Source organism: Podarcis cretensis (genome assembly GCF_951804945.1).
Source record: "Podarcis cretensis genome assembly, chromosome: 8".
Lineage (NCBI taxonomy): Eukaryota > Metazoa > Chordata > Lepidosauria > Squamata > Lacertidae > Podarcis > Podarcis cretensis.
Genome location: NC_137177.1, coordinates 61,091,385 through 61,106,518, shown reverse-complemented (window position 1 = coordinate 61,106,518; position 15,134 = coordinate 61,091,385). Strand labels below are relative to the sequence as shown.

The window sequence follows — 15,134 nt, the reverse complement described above, 5'->3', positions numbered from 1 at the left end:
AATATAGATGCCATATTAATTCAAGCAAAAGTGCACATGGTTAAGATTATGCCTTTTATTTAATCAAGGGATGCTGGCACAACTACAAGCTTTTTTTATGTTGGAAAGTATTATTCTTGCCTGAAAAATGTATTCTGGAAGTAGGAAACCTCAGGCCCACCCCACCAGGCCTTTCTCTGTGGTCCTTTCTCAAGGCCACACAGCCTCCCCAAGCTTGCTTCACACCCTTGTTGAGAGTTTTTGGCAGGCTGTAATGCAGGGGTAGGCAACCTAAGGCCCAGGGGCCAGAAGCGGCCCAATAGCCTTCTGAATCCGGCCCATGGACAGTCTGGGAATCAGCGTGTTTTTACATGAGTAGAATGTGTCCTTTTATTTAAAATGCATCTCTGGGTTAATTGTGGGGCCTGTCTAGTGTTTTTACGTGAGTAGAATGTGTGCTTTTATTTAAAATGCATCTCTGGGTTATTTGTGAGGTATAGGAATTCGTTCATCCCCCCCCCCCAAAAAAAAAAAAATAGTCCGGCCTACCACATGGTCTGAGGGACAGTGGACCGGCCCACGGCTGAAAAAGGTTGCTGACCCCTGCAGTGTAATGTGTCCTTGAAGTCAGTTAATGACTCTTGCTTTCCTGGATAGAGGAGAGACAGGGAGAAGTGTGTGAGAGAGTGTGTGTGCAGAAGTCAGCCAGAGTGGTGTAGCAGTGGTTTTCAAAGGTTGTGGTACACCACACTGGTGTGGGGGGACAGGATGGCGAACGTGCCAGGAAGATTCAAGCACAATCAAAGAAATATTTAAACATTTCAGCTCAGCTCAGCACAGCACGACAGAGCTTTCCAAATAGTGTGTCACGACACGTTAGTGTGTCAGCTGCAGTATGTAGGTATGTTGCGCAAACGCTCCCCGCGCTTCTCCCAGGGCAGGAAAGGGGTTAGTTTCAACCTCTGGTTTGCTAGTAAAACTGAATTACTGTGTTGTGAAATGATGCATGGCTAAAAAGTGTGTCACCAACATGGAAAGTTTGGAAAGCTCTGCACTACTGTATCTTTTTTTTTGAGGGGGGGGGGGATTATACAACCAGAAAGAGTATCCACACCTCTCTTCAAGAGAACTGGCTATTCTTCTACAGTTCTCCATGGCATATTGTTGCGAACAGGGATTTTCAACGCTGAGAAATACGAAAGATCAGAAAAGAGAAAGGCTTCTTTGCGGTGATGGCGAGATTAGAGTTTGATTGTCTCAAGTTATACTTAATATAAATGAGATTACCCAGTAAAAGCAAGCTCACACCTCTCATTGAGTTTGTAGTTAAGGTATATATATGTAAGAGGCTTGTTTATAATTATATTTTGGGAACGATTCATGCTCCTATGGAGCTGCATTGTTTTATATTTTCTGGATGTCCCATGATCGTATGATAAAATAGTTGTGTTCTATGTTACAAATCAACCACTTCTAGGAATACAGTGGTACCTTGGGTTACATATGCTTCAGGTTACAGACTTTGCTAATCCATAAATAGTACCTCGGTTTAAGAACTTTGCTTCAGGATGAGAACAGAAATCGTGCAGCGGTGGCGCGGCGGCTGCGGGAGGCCCCATTAGCTAAAGTGGTGCTCTAGGTTAAGAACAGTTTCAGGCTAAGAACGTATCTCCGGAACGAATTAAGTACGTAACCAGAGGTACCACTTTTTGTTTCCCAACGTATTTCTTACAAATAAAAAATGTGGAGTGGTGCAAGCAAATTTTTATTCTGATAGAATAAGAACAAAAGGTTTGAGGCCCACTGGGTTACGGTGTTGGACTAGGACCTGGGAGACCAAAGTTCAAATCCCCACACAGCCATGAAACTTTCTGGGTGACCATGGGCCACTCACATTCTCCCAACCTAACCTACACCACTGGGTTGCTGTGAGGACAAAATCGGGAGGAAGAGAACCATGTACACCACCTTGGCCTCCTTGGAGGAAAAAGGTGGGATATAAACACAATACAGTGGTACCTTGGGTTACATACGCTTCAGGTTACAGACTCTGCTAACCTAGAAATAGTACCTCAGGTTAAGAACTTTGCTTCAGGATGAGAACAGAAATCGTGCTCTGGCGGCGTGGCAGCAGCAGGAGGCCCCATTAGCTAAAGGGGTATCTCAGGTTAAGAACAGTTTCAGGTTAAGAACAGACCTCCGGAATGAATTAAGTACTTAACCCGAGGTACCACTGTAAATAAATAATAACAAAAACTAGCCTACTGTACAAAGGTAAAATTCACATTCAGTGCTCCGCGCACTTTTTCCTCTGGTCATGCTCACCGCTGGTTTATGCCCCCCCCCCAAGAATGTGCAACTTTGGGCTGCAAAAGGTACCCACCCCTGATGCATTCTACGCAGCTATTTTGGACCCTGTCTGAAACTGGATCCCTGGCCCCAGGGAATGTTCTCCCTTTCCTTTTCTAGGGAATATTCTGCCTCCTGTAAGCATTCCTTTCAAGCACTGCCTCTCAAGTACAAAAGAGAGGGGACTCCCTAATGAGAATTAGCCTTCTGCTCCATGAAATGATTGTATCTTACATGCTGCTGAAAACGTATTTATCATAACTATATTGGTAAAGCTGCTGCAAACAACTTGTACGCAGCTTGCACTATTACTGCAGATCATAAGTTCAAGGACCTAGAACGGCGCTAAATAATAATGGCATTACTAAACTGTGTAAGCCCAGAAGGTCTAACGAAGATGCTGGCTCAGCAGAAGGTGAAAGGCCAGACTGCCAAGGAGGGTTGAAAATCGCCAGCAAAGAACAAAAACTCCGTGATAAGGCATTGGTTGTGGAATCTAGTTTGAATCTGGACATAAAAAGTAATGAATCAAGAAGAAAAATGATCCCAGAGCTAAGGACAGAGATATGCTCTTGCGGCCCTTTCATGCTTGTCGGACAGAGCCACGGGGTTAATATGTTACAGAATTTAACAGTGATTAGTCATGTCTCTCTGAAACATTATAGACACAGCTTCCTAACTAGTTAGGAAAATAAAGTCTGAAGAGAATTCTCCTAATAGTACAGGAAAACTGCAGCCAAAAATATAGTTTAGGAAACCTAATAATAATAATAATTCAAATCTTTTTCAGGTTTCTTTGCTGGTCCCCTGCTATTCAAGCACCAATGGGAGAATTCTAGCAATAGAGGAGAATGACAGATGCTTATAGAAGCTGCTCATTGTAGTTTTCTGTAATCTGAATTAAGCAGCACACTCCTTGGGGCGGTGGAATTTTATTCGACAGCAATTCGTTCTGCAAAGCGCTTTGAATGCAGTAATAGCACAGTATAGGCCGGAGGTCTAAAAGCTTGAATGGCAGCCCTGATGCCACAATAACACTGTGAAGGTGCCACAGGGCTCGTTTGTTGTTCTGCCTGTTGTTGTTTAAACTAGCAGTGTTACGTTTACTTTGGAATTTGTCCTGGATGATGGTATGCCTTCCTTGCTCACAGGAACATCTGAATGAATCTCGGTTCTGCAAATAATTGATTTCCCTCAAATATTTAGTTTGACACTTAGGAAGTCTTTCCCAAACTTCAAGAAGCTCTGTTTAAAAGCTGAAACTCGGCCTAATCCCCCTTCACTTCAGAAAATAAATCGTTTCAGCTGGGTGATTGATACTTGAATGTGATAATTTCTAGCCAAACAGACCCAAAACAAAAGTGAGAGCTGATCTTCAGAGAGAGGGCTTAAACTACAAAAACTTTAAAAAGGAAACTGTCAAGCAAGTTCTTTAATTTGCACTAAAATGCACAGGGGTTCTATCTGAATAAGACATACTCAGAGTAGACCTATTTAAATCAAGGGACTCTAACTTAAGTCCATTGATCTTGAAGAGTCTGCTCAGTGGGACTTAGTTGGACACAAGCCATCAGCATACCTATGTCCTGTGTTTAAATTAGAAAAAAATGCATTATTAGTATAACGAAATGCACAATGCATTGGGAATGAAGGAAAAACCCCAGTTCATTTGCTACCAATTCACCAGGTGGCCTCAGGACAGCCCACCTTTTATGAGGCTCAGCTTCACACCTACAAAACATGGATGAAAATATAGACATGACTCGCAGGGCTGTTGAAAGGATTACGGGAACAACATATGCGAAACACTTTGAACACCCTGAATGCTAGATATAAATGTCAGGAATTATTTTAATTATAATTTATTAATGTATAGCTTGGGGTAAGATGAACTAAATTCATATCTGTGTTTTATTGCTCGGCGCTTAGTAAATGCTAGGCGCTAATAAGCTAATCATCATCTGTTTGATGGCAAGGTTGAAGAGTGACACCGAAGCCTGACACTCAAGAAGCTGACTATAATATTGCTTGCAAACAACGGGCCATTAATATTTAAAAACTAATCTCACAAATTCATCAATATTTATACATCATAAGGCTTTAATTCTGGGCTGAGCTCTATTGCAACTTGAAGTTATCACTCCTCCACCTACATACCTTTGCAATTCACACACTATTAACTCCCCCAGTTCCTGAGAAGATCTGCTTCACAAAGCATAAGAACTTTAGATGCTAGAAGACACTGCAGTGGGGTCAAGCGTAAGCCAGTGGTAGCGAATCTATGGCATGTGTGCCAGAGAGGGCACTCAGAGCCCTCTCTGTGACCACGTGCGTAATCACCAAAACAGGACCGTTGCTGGGTGTTTGCGAAGTGGGTGGCTTCTCTCCCCCCCCATGCCATTATGGGTGGGAAACGCTCCGTAGAGCATGGAAGGGGGGGATTGGAGCAGGGAAGCAACGGGTCTATGGGTGAGAGAGCGAGAGAGCGTGCACACACAAAGGGACTAGGCAAACTTTTTCAGCAGGGGGCCGGTCCACTGTCCCTCAGACCTTGTGGAGGGCCGGACTGTATCTTTTTTTTTGGGGGGGGGGGGGAATGAACAAATTCCTATGCCCCACAAATAACCCAGAGATGCATTTTAAATAAAAGCACACATTCTAGTCATGTAAAAACACGCTGATTCCCAGACTGTCCGCAGGCTGGATTTAGTAGGCGAATGGGCCGGATCCGCCCCCCGGCCTTAGTTTGCCTACCCATGGACTAGGCGGATGGTACTCTCCGGCTTCTCTGGGCTCCTGAAAGGCACAAGCAGGAGATTCCCTGCGTCGCCAGTGCATGTGATTGGTGGCTGTGTCAAGTGCTGTTTTCGACTGGCTGCCATTGTGGTGGAGACAATTGGTGTAAGTCTGTGATGGTGTTGAACGATTTTATGGAATCCCCCCCCCAAGCTCAACTCAGAACAATTCCCCCCTCCCCCCGAAGCTCTTAGTGGCTCTTAGTACAAGCCCTCCAGTGCACCTTCTGGGAAAAGTGTATTTCCAAGGTTTGATGGCTCATAATACTACTTTTTTGGGACTAATACCAGTGCTTTTTTTCTGTGAGGACACAGGGGGATGCAAACCCCTAAACATTTTGTGAATTTAATGGGAGAAGAAATTCACTGTATTTAATTTCCCCAATTAGAACTGTATTTATTTCCCCCGAGGGTGATTTTCTTGAGTCAAAATGAGAGTATCCCTAAACACTTTTAATAGAAAAAAGCACTGAGTTACACCATAAAATTATATATCAATGGAAAGGGTTACATTAACCCTAATATATGATTTGTTTTTTTCTAAACTAAAACCTCAGTATTCAGGTTAAATTGCCGTGTTGGCACTTAGCGATAAATAAGTGGGTTTTGGGTTGCAGTTTGGGCACTTGGTCTCTAAAAGGTTTGCCACCACTGCCCTAAGCCATCAAAAGCACAGGGTTCCTCTGGTTGGGCTGGACTCCATCTCTCATCAGCATCGCCCGGCATTGCCAATGGTTAGGGATGATGGGAGCTGTAGTCCAACAATGGCTACAGGTTCTCAGGGTTGGGGCAAGCAGTTCCTCTGGTTCCTTCTGCTGACCACAGTAATATATCTACAAATATTTATCTAAGCAGCCATCACAGCAACATTAGAATAATACTAAGTGGCACTAGTTTTTCTAAAGGTGCCTGTGACTATAAATAGTCATGTGCCATGGGGCTAATTTTTGAATTCCTGTGCTACTGCAATTGCTGGTTGGAGGAAGGAATTACCGTATTTTTTGCTTTATAAGACTCACTTTTTCCCTCCTAAAAAGTAAGGGGAAATGTGTGTGCGTCTTATGGAGTGAATGCAGGCTGCACAACTATTCCAGAAGCCAGAACAGCAAGAGGGATTGCTGCTTTCACTGTGCAATGGTTCCTCTTGCTGTTCTGGCTTCTGAGATTCAGAATAATTTTTTTCTTGTTTTCCTCCTCCAAAAACTAGGTGCGTCTTGTGGTCTGGTGTGTCTTATAGAGTGAAAAATACGGTAGGTAGGTCAAACATCTGTCACCACACAACTTAACAAGTCCACCATTATCCCCAACTACTGTCTTTTAATGTCGGACAAGGAAAATTGTGTTACCTTCCTTATTTCTCTATTTGTGTTGGCAACCAGGAAATTAGGAGTCAAATTTGTGGCTGAGCTCTGAGTATCTTTTATCTTTGTTATGGCTTATAGCCAAACAAATAAAACTGTTACTATTCTATTCTGTAAAATAGTTCTGAAAGGACTCCACAGCTGCACCTTTCAAGTCTAACAAGTCATGATTTTTTAAATGGAAAGGACAGAAAATTTTGAAGGTAATTATACATTACTGTGTAAAAGAGGGCTGCAAAAGATTGACCTCCTGCAATCTTTAAAAAACAAAGTTAGTTATACTACAAACTGCACATTGGAAAATTTAGGGTACACAATATTAATTGTTTCTCTTTTATAACGTAAGAAACTACAAGGCTTTCTATTTAGGCCCTGATTTGAAAAATGTCGCTTTTTTGCACCTTGTGCTTCACATCTCTATAGGAACTGATCTCCTAGAGGATGGGCTTTCTTGGTGTCTTTGGTGAAGTGCCCAAGGAGGTTAACAGCATAAAAAATGTGTTTGAGATGAACGTCTGCACAGTGTAGGTTGATGGATATTGAGAAGGCATAACTCAGCTACAGCAAAAAGTTCACTTTTTCCCCTAGGCTATGCTGTATGGAAGATGTTGGTCACAGATTGAGTCTTTAATATGTTTAACATATAGAACACAAACATCATTTTATTGCCAAACATACAACAAAAAAATGCTATGCCCAGACATACATTCTGCAAGCAAGTTGGTAGCATTTTTTTTCTGAAATGACAGACCATCGTACAAGAAAACTATTATACCAGAACCCTTTTCGTTGAGCCCTTTTTCACAAAGAACTATTTTTTGTTATCTACGGCTACAATTTTTGGTTCAAATGAAAGTTCATCATTCATGAACATTTCATGTTAGCGAGCAGCATTCTGGCTGGAAAAGACCTCCATAATAACTTTCACAGACCTCTTCTCCTCCAAGTTAATATAGTTGCCAAACCAGCTCCTAACAATTATTGCTTAAGGATAATGACTTTCCTTGCACTGACTGCAGGCTAGCTGCAGTGCTAGACTAACATCCCGCATTACTTTATTGGCATCTAGGTCACCAGCTTCTTTTTCTTGAGAATTCACTACATTACACATGGTATCTGGAATTATATATATATCTGACATATTTGTATCATGTATTAAAAGGCCTCGGATGATTTGAAGCTACATTGTGCCTTGCTAGTGTTATTTGCTAAATGCAATTAGACCCGCTCCAAAACAAATAATTCCTTATTTTAAGAGTTTCTTTGTAGAAGGGCTCCTTTGACCCTCAGAGTTAAGAACTGCTCAGGCAGCTTTGAATTAAGTTGTTTCTGAACCACCTGTGATTTGGGAAAGAGCCTAGTAAAGTTTAACTGTTAAGCAGCATTTTAAATACCTAGAATTCTCAGTACATGCTCCAAACCAGCAGTGATGAACCTTTGACCTGTGAGTCTAATTAGGCCCAGCAGTTAGGCCCACGTGGCTGTTTCCTTCTAAGGCAGACCCACCTCTGACATAATATACAATAGTGTTTTCCAAACATTTCATGTTGGTGACACACTTTTTAGACATGCATCGTTTCGCGACACAGTAATTCAGTTTTACTAGCAAATCGAACATTAAACTAACCCCTTTCCAGCCCTGGGAGGAGTGTGGGGAGTGACACACAGATTGAAAAGCTCTTATATACAACATCAGGTGTATCGTAGATAAAGATATGACTGCAAGAGAACAATTGGGAGCCTGAAAATATGATCCTGATTGCTCTTTGGCAAGTGGGGCTTGTGTTTATTGTTCCTAAAATTTGGTGCTAAACGCAATCCCTGCTGGGATTGGTCCCAAGTGGAGTTTGGGAAAGTGGAGAAGGAAGTCAGTATTCATCAGTGGTGACTTCAAGTCCTATGTGGACTGGCTGGGAATTTCCTTTGCAGTGCACAAGCCACATCACAAAGGAAAAAGTGGGCCACATTGATGACATGAGACTGACAGGTGACCAAAGTGACCTCCTGCCAGCGGCTGAGTGAAGGATCTGTCTCGCCAGGTTTAAAAGGTTCATCACCTCTGCTGCAATCATTAGTTAAACATTCATATTCTGCTCTGACGAATTAAGTGTCAACTACTTTCAAAACAGACAGAATATAGATTAGAACCTGGGTTTCTGCTAACACTGAGGAAGCAGGGGATATATTTATAAGATGTATGGATTTTTAAACTACCAAGATGGCAACATTTTACCATTTTCACTATGGAAAGAAATGATGTATGATTCATCACCTCACCCATACTAACACTCGCTGTCTGGGGTTTGATCCATTTGAATAAACCATGCTTCTTTGCCATTTAAGCTGTGCTGGAGTCATCGTATCTCTTATCATGAGGCTTGAGCCCTTTAGCAGCCAGCCACAAGCCTTCCCTTCTAGATGTGACAGTGCCATTTCAGACGGCATTGACCCCAGAAGGCAGCAGTTGTGAATGGTCATTAGCTGTTGGTATTTTAGAAGCACAAACGGCTCGTACTTGTGATTTCATACTGAAATCCTGTAGGAAATTGGAGTGAGAGAGATTCTGGATGACCCCTGGGCAAAATCCACAAGTCACATGTCTGATGGCATGTCACAAGCTGCACAGGCCTTTGAAATAACTGGAACTAATGAACATCCAAATTGGATCCATGTAAAAAGGCTGGGTCCTCAAAAGATCCCTGTTATCAATCATTATGGCCTGCCCTACTTAGTCTATGTATGTCAGTCTGCTGGAAGTTTAGACAAGCTTGGCTCCCAGGGAGCTGAATTCTCTGCTGGTACAACCTCCAGGCTGGTTTTCTACCTCTCCCTCTGTCCTCCTATCAGAGGGACAGGTTTTCCTTACCATCTGTGTGCTAAAAATGTTTTCATTTATTAAAAGCCAACATAGTTATAAAACCACCCAGACTGACAGTTTTCATGCAGAGATCCGGTCTGCTGCCAGTTCTGAATAGTTAAAATATGACCACCCTGTCTGTATATGAGATGCTTATTATAATCTGCTTAATTATATGGGTACCTGCAGCCAGCTGTTCCACAACCCTGTGTGCGTTTACAAGGCATCAGCTCCCTTGAAATATTAAGGATTGCAAGCCTGAGATTGCACCGACCCCATTATCATTCATGACCAGCAGAGTGAAAAAGTAAACAGAAAAAGAAGTTATGACTGCATAAACAGACCCAATGAGTGCACTTAAGAGTAACTAAAGGTCATGATACATTCATTCAAAGCTGCATTAACTGTGTACATCCTCGCCCTAATAAGGAGGTTAACAACTTAGCTTTCTTAATATAGAAAAAAACTTCATCCATTCTCCCATTCCTAAAAAAAAGGGCACATAACTTTTCTGACGAGAAAAGGGGACCCATTTGCCTAAAGTCACAACTCTTGGAGAATACAATTATAGCACAGTCATGTATATTCATGGGTCATCATTACCTTTGGGTCTTAGTAAAGAAGTGGGCTCCTATCAGCAAATTAACTATCAAGGGGACTCAAGTCTGAAACAAGCAGGCAGAGCTGTGTAAAAGACAGGACAGGGCCTTTAAACAACAACATACTCCCTAGGAAAACAAATGTAGATAAAAATTGAAAATGATTTAGAAATTGATAGCGTTAACCCCGGGGTAACATCTTTCGAAGTAATTTGCTAAAAACATGCCCAAAGCTATTGATGTTAGATTGTTACATTTCTATCTCTTCCATCATTCACTCCCTTGACAACAACCATCACAATAACTCTGCTAGGCAGTCAAAGCTGTTTTCCTCTACACCCAAGACCATTTTTCTAGCCATGGCGGCTCTCCAAGTAAGCAAAAACTCACAACTCTGGGAGACACTTCAATGTGTTTCCACACTAACACTCTAGACTGATTAGCTCACATCCAACAGTCTAGCTAGCTACAAGTGTGTGTGTCTGTGGTGCAGGGGGCAAGATAACAGCAAATATGACATTTTATTTTTTACTCTCTTTTTTTCTATGGAAATTTGGCTACTATTTGTTCCTTACACTGGCAACAACAAAAGCACAGCACCCACAACAGAAAGACTGAAAGATGCCTATTTGTGGAGTCTCCTTCTTTGGAGGTTTTTAAGCAGAGGCATGACAACCATATGTCAGGAGTGCTCTGATGGTGTTTCCTGCTTGGCAGGGGGTTGGACTCGATGGCCCTTGTGGTCTCTTCCAACTCTATGATTCTATGATTCTATTCTATGATTCTATGTTATAAATCCATCTTTTGTCACTGTTTTCTCGTTTAACGATTCAGGTTCTTAAAAAATGTTTGCTGAATACGATGCTGATGGGACAAAACTTAAAGAGAGGTACAAATTGTGGGTAACTAAGTTAACTGAACTTGAGCCCACTGAAATTAGTGAGACACACTTAAGTTCTGACTTACGTGCCCCACTGATTTCAATGGAATCTAAGTTCAAGTATCTTAGTCTTGATCCATAATGGGTCTTAAACCGAGATTATTTCGTTGTTTTCTTCCTTTGCTTCTGCTGTCTAGTATCTGAACAACTATTTTAAGAATGCCAGCTCTCTCAAGAACGCATCAAGTTTGCATAGACAGGATATCCTGTCCATATTCCCTTGCCTGCAAGCCAGCAGCCCCTCACCCCTTTTTGAGCACCCTCCCTTGCAGATTGTTTCCTCAGCCTCCTCCCTCTCCCCTCTCCTTGTGAGTCCTCTGAGCAGCCACCGCCACTGCCGCCCTTGGTCCTCACGCCACCCCCAGGGGCCTAGGATAAGGACACCCCCCGCCTTAGTGGCCCAATGGAGACTGGCCAAAAGTGAACGTGAGGTAAATAGTCACACAAACCTTTGGGAGGCAGACATGCGATAGGGCATCAGAGGTGGAAAGGAAGGAGAGGGACAGAGGCCAGTGTTGCCCTTGGCACCCCTGACTCTCATTCAAGGCACCCCAGGGTGCTATGGCACACTGGTCGAAAACTACTGGTTTATGGGATTATCATTGCCTGCCATGCTCTTGTGTTTCCATGGAGGGTTTGGTGAATCCAGGCAATTGCCAGGCAATTCTTCAACTGGTTCCCTTTCTCTGAAGACATCCCCCCACAACCAATGCTGGTGTGCTCCACATTGGGAAATTCACATTGAAAGCAGTCAACAGAAAGAAGTCTTACCTGAACCGTTTTTCAAGTATCCATTGGCATCCACTGTGGTATACATAATGTAAGGTCCAGGTTGATTCACACCGAAGGGCTGGAATGAAAGATAATGACTTGGATTATTTCCCCCTTTTCTTTTCAAAGCTTAAAAATCAGCAAAGAAAAAAAAAACACCCCACCATGAAATGACTGCAGACTCATTTTGATGTGCGCAATATTGGGAACTCTACAATGATTTATTTTTGATATTCTGAGACTAGAATACAATTTTGTTTTCATGTGGCAAATAACCACGAGGGGTGCCTACCCTTCCCTACCAAACTAACAATACGGCTGACAATTTGCTCCTGTACGTGCTCTTCTGAATGTACTGTGATTGCAAAGAGAAGACAGCAGTTCCAAAGCAACCCAGCACTAACCTAGTCATTGTGTTCTGACGTCGATTTGAACGAGCATAACAGCATTTAAAGTTGCAAGTCCAATCTGGTGTGGGAAAAGGAATGTTTGGAGTCCTTTTTAGCCAATGATGCAGAAAACAGCAAATGTTTCCAGAGAAGATACTTATTCTCATCAGCTAATGCAAGTCTAAAAGATGAGTGACTGCAGGCTGACAGTTGATAAGAAGAGCAGATGCCAAGAAAAGGGCTTATGCAAGTTGAAAAACACAATGGTTGTGCAACCATTTCCCAGGCTTTTTATTAGTGGGCCTCTCTCTTTTAGCACTGGAAAGGGGTACCATGGAGTCTGCTTTTGCCTTATTCAAGTCTGCCACTCCATTCGTCTTCTGAGTATCACTTTGGTTACACAATTTCACCTTGTTGTGATTTGCTCAATCATGTTCAGCTCAAGCTTCTCCTACATATCTTTTAAATGTGTCCATTTCTCTCACTCCTTTCTGTCTGTTTTATCTTCTTTCACCTTTTTGGTCTTCTCAGTCTTTCTACCTGGCCACCACCTATCTTGTTTCTGAGTCCAGAATTTCAATCACTGTCATCTACCGGGACATATTTTTCATAGCTGCCCCTTGCCAGAGAAATACTCTCTAGCTCAGGTGTAGGGAACCTGTGGCCCCTTCAGTTGCTGCTGGGCTGCCATCATCCCTGACCATTGGCTATGCAAGGTGGGAATAATGGGGCCTGGAATCTAGTAGCATCTGGAGGGCCACAGTTTTCCCACCCCTGCACTGCCTGATAACATCTGCTTTGCTCCATCCACAACCATCCTTAAATACTGTTCTTGGCCCAGGCCTTCCTTCCCATGATTTGCTTCATTTACCTCTTCCCTTTCCTACCTCCTTTCTTTATATAGATAATATCTTTTCTTTAAACTGCAAACCTGTGGACAAGAAGTTGCCCATATTAAGATGCCAAATCTGTCTTTGGTGCTTAACAATATGCAGTATTAGATGGTATCTGTCTGTGGGTCTGATATTTTAGTTCCCCAGGGGGAACTTTGCAGTCTACATATGGCCATGCAGTACACACCAATTTATTGAATATCAATACAGCTCTAATGCTCCAAATGATCTGTTTACAGGGTGAACATTTCTAGGGCTTGCCGTCCCACCTCCCCCAACCCAAGAGCTTTGTAGGCATGGGGATTCTGGTGCATTTATCATATTCACTTAAGGCAGCGTTGCTTGGTACTATAAATAAATTATTCTGAAGTCAAAATCATTATGAACTTCACATATGCCTCCTAGGGAGATTAATACAAACATGGATACAAGTCAGAAGGACAAAGCATATGGGAAAGAGAACATTGCTCATTCCCCCCCGCCCCAAGTGTCAAGATTCAGTACCTTTGGGAAGGGAGAATAAAGAACAAGGCAAACCGTTCAAGAAGATTTGGATCCTCAAAGTCCAAAGGAGATAAGTGAGAGGCAAATGTTTCAACTACAGCATGCCTTGGGGAACCCAGCTGTCAAGCGAGCCAGTGTGAAAGGAGTGCTCACAAATTGGGCCTTGCTGACATGCCTTTCAAAATTATTGCTTTAAAATTTTTGCTCAAGGCTTATTATTCAGAGGCTTCATTGCACACGATACAACATGGTCAATGAAAAAGGCAGAGCAAACTTTGCAAAGTTTCATGCTGGATAACCAGTGCTGTGATTTAGCAAACACTTTTACATGTGCATTGGTGCTCAGTGGAGCCGGCATGTGCACTGGGGCTTTCTCTCCATCTCCCCTGGTGGAAAAGGCAGCCCACTCACTGCCCACCTTGCACTGTGGGCTGCTTTTAAAATCTGGGTGCCTTTTAAGTGTCATTGTGTGACAAAGTGAGCAGGGGGGGGAAATAGGATGCTGAAGGGGAGCGGGGAGTTCAGAATGCATAAGGAAACAAAGGACTAAGAAAGCAAAGCACAACTTTACGAAAACCAAGCCTTATGAGGAAATGTTGAGGGAGCTGTCTATGTTTAGCCTGGAGAAGAGAAGACTTAGAGGTGGTATGATAGCCTTCTTCAAATACCTGAAGGGCTGTCATATGGAAGATGGAGCAATCTTGTTTTCTGCTGCTCCAAAGGGCAGGACCTAAACCAATGGATTCAAATGACAAGAAAGTAGATTCCAACTAAAGATTAGGAAGAGCTTTCTGAGGGTAAGAGCTGTCTGACAGTTAATGGACTACCTTGGAAGTTGGTGGACTCTCCTTTGTTGAGAGTTATTAAACAGAGGTTGGGTGGCTTTATTGGTCAGGGATTTTTTAGCTGTGATTCCTAAACTGCTAGGGTTGGACTAGATGACCCTCATGGTCCCTTCTAACTCTATCATCCTATTAACATTTTGGAGCCTTGCTTCTAATCTCTTGGCAGAAGTCTTGAAGCCTTCCTTCACTTTTTCCATATGGGCAAGATCTTGCAGACTGCCTGAGGAATGGAGATAGTGGACTATGAACTCTACATACAACTGAATTAAAAGTTAAGCTTCTCTCATCCAGGAAGAAACGTACTGGGTTATCATAATAGCACTTAGCATGCAAGATATGGGGGTTAAACTATCCTCTGTCCGTTGCCTTTTAGATTAAGGACACCAAATCATTTCAGTAACAACAACCTTTAGCAGCATACTTACTGTTATCTTTCGCGGACAGTCATTGGAACAAAGACCGCTGAGCACTGTGGATAAACAATGGGGAGGAGTCCAATGATTATCTCTGCTGTTAACAGGCTTGTTCTGTACACATCTCCCCGCAATCTTATAATTGTCACTGCTTCATGCTCAATTTGCACATCCAAGTCAAGTTGCCTTTTCTTTATAAAGGCTCCTAAAAATTTTAATTACTGTTGTTTATCTCACAGTAACATTCTTTAAAAAAACATTATTGATTTGTCCAAATTATGCTGCTTCACATAATGAAGGCATTAATTAGGTAATCACTGTTCTATCACACCTATTTCTTGTCTGGGTGACGTGATGCCAAATATAGACTCAATATTCATGTAAGAACGAAAACAAATTAAAATGCATGCTAAAAATAGAGGTTCCTCAGGCTTATTTT

The 15,134-nt window shown here is 42.4% G+C and overlaps 1 protein-coding gene across 1 annotated transcript in view; it reads right to left on the bottom strand.

Annotated features, from left to right (window-relative positions):
• The window catches only part of ITFG1 (integrin alpha FG-GAP repeat containing 1), a 116,176-nt gene that overhangs the window by 19,789 nt on the left and 81,253 nt on the right, over positions 1 to 15,134 (bottom strand). The window contains exons 13-14 of the mRNA XM_079988808.1: positions 14,708 to 14,751; positions 11,652 to 11,730 (exon numbers count right to left, since the gene is read on the bottom strand). Coding sequence (XP_079844934.1) covers positions 11,652 to 11,730; positions 14,708 to 14,751 — 123 coding nt within the window. The remainder of the gene's footprint in view (positions 1 to 11,651; positions 11,731 to 14,707; positions 14,752 to 15,134) is intronic.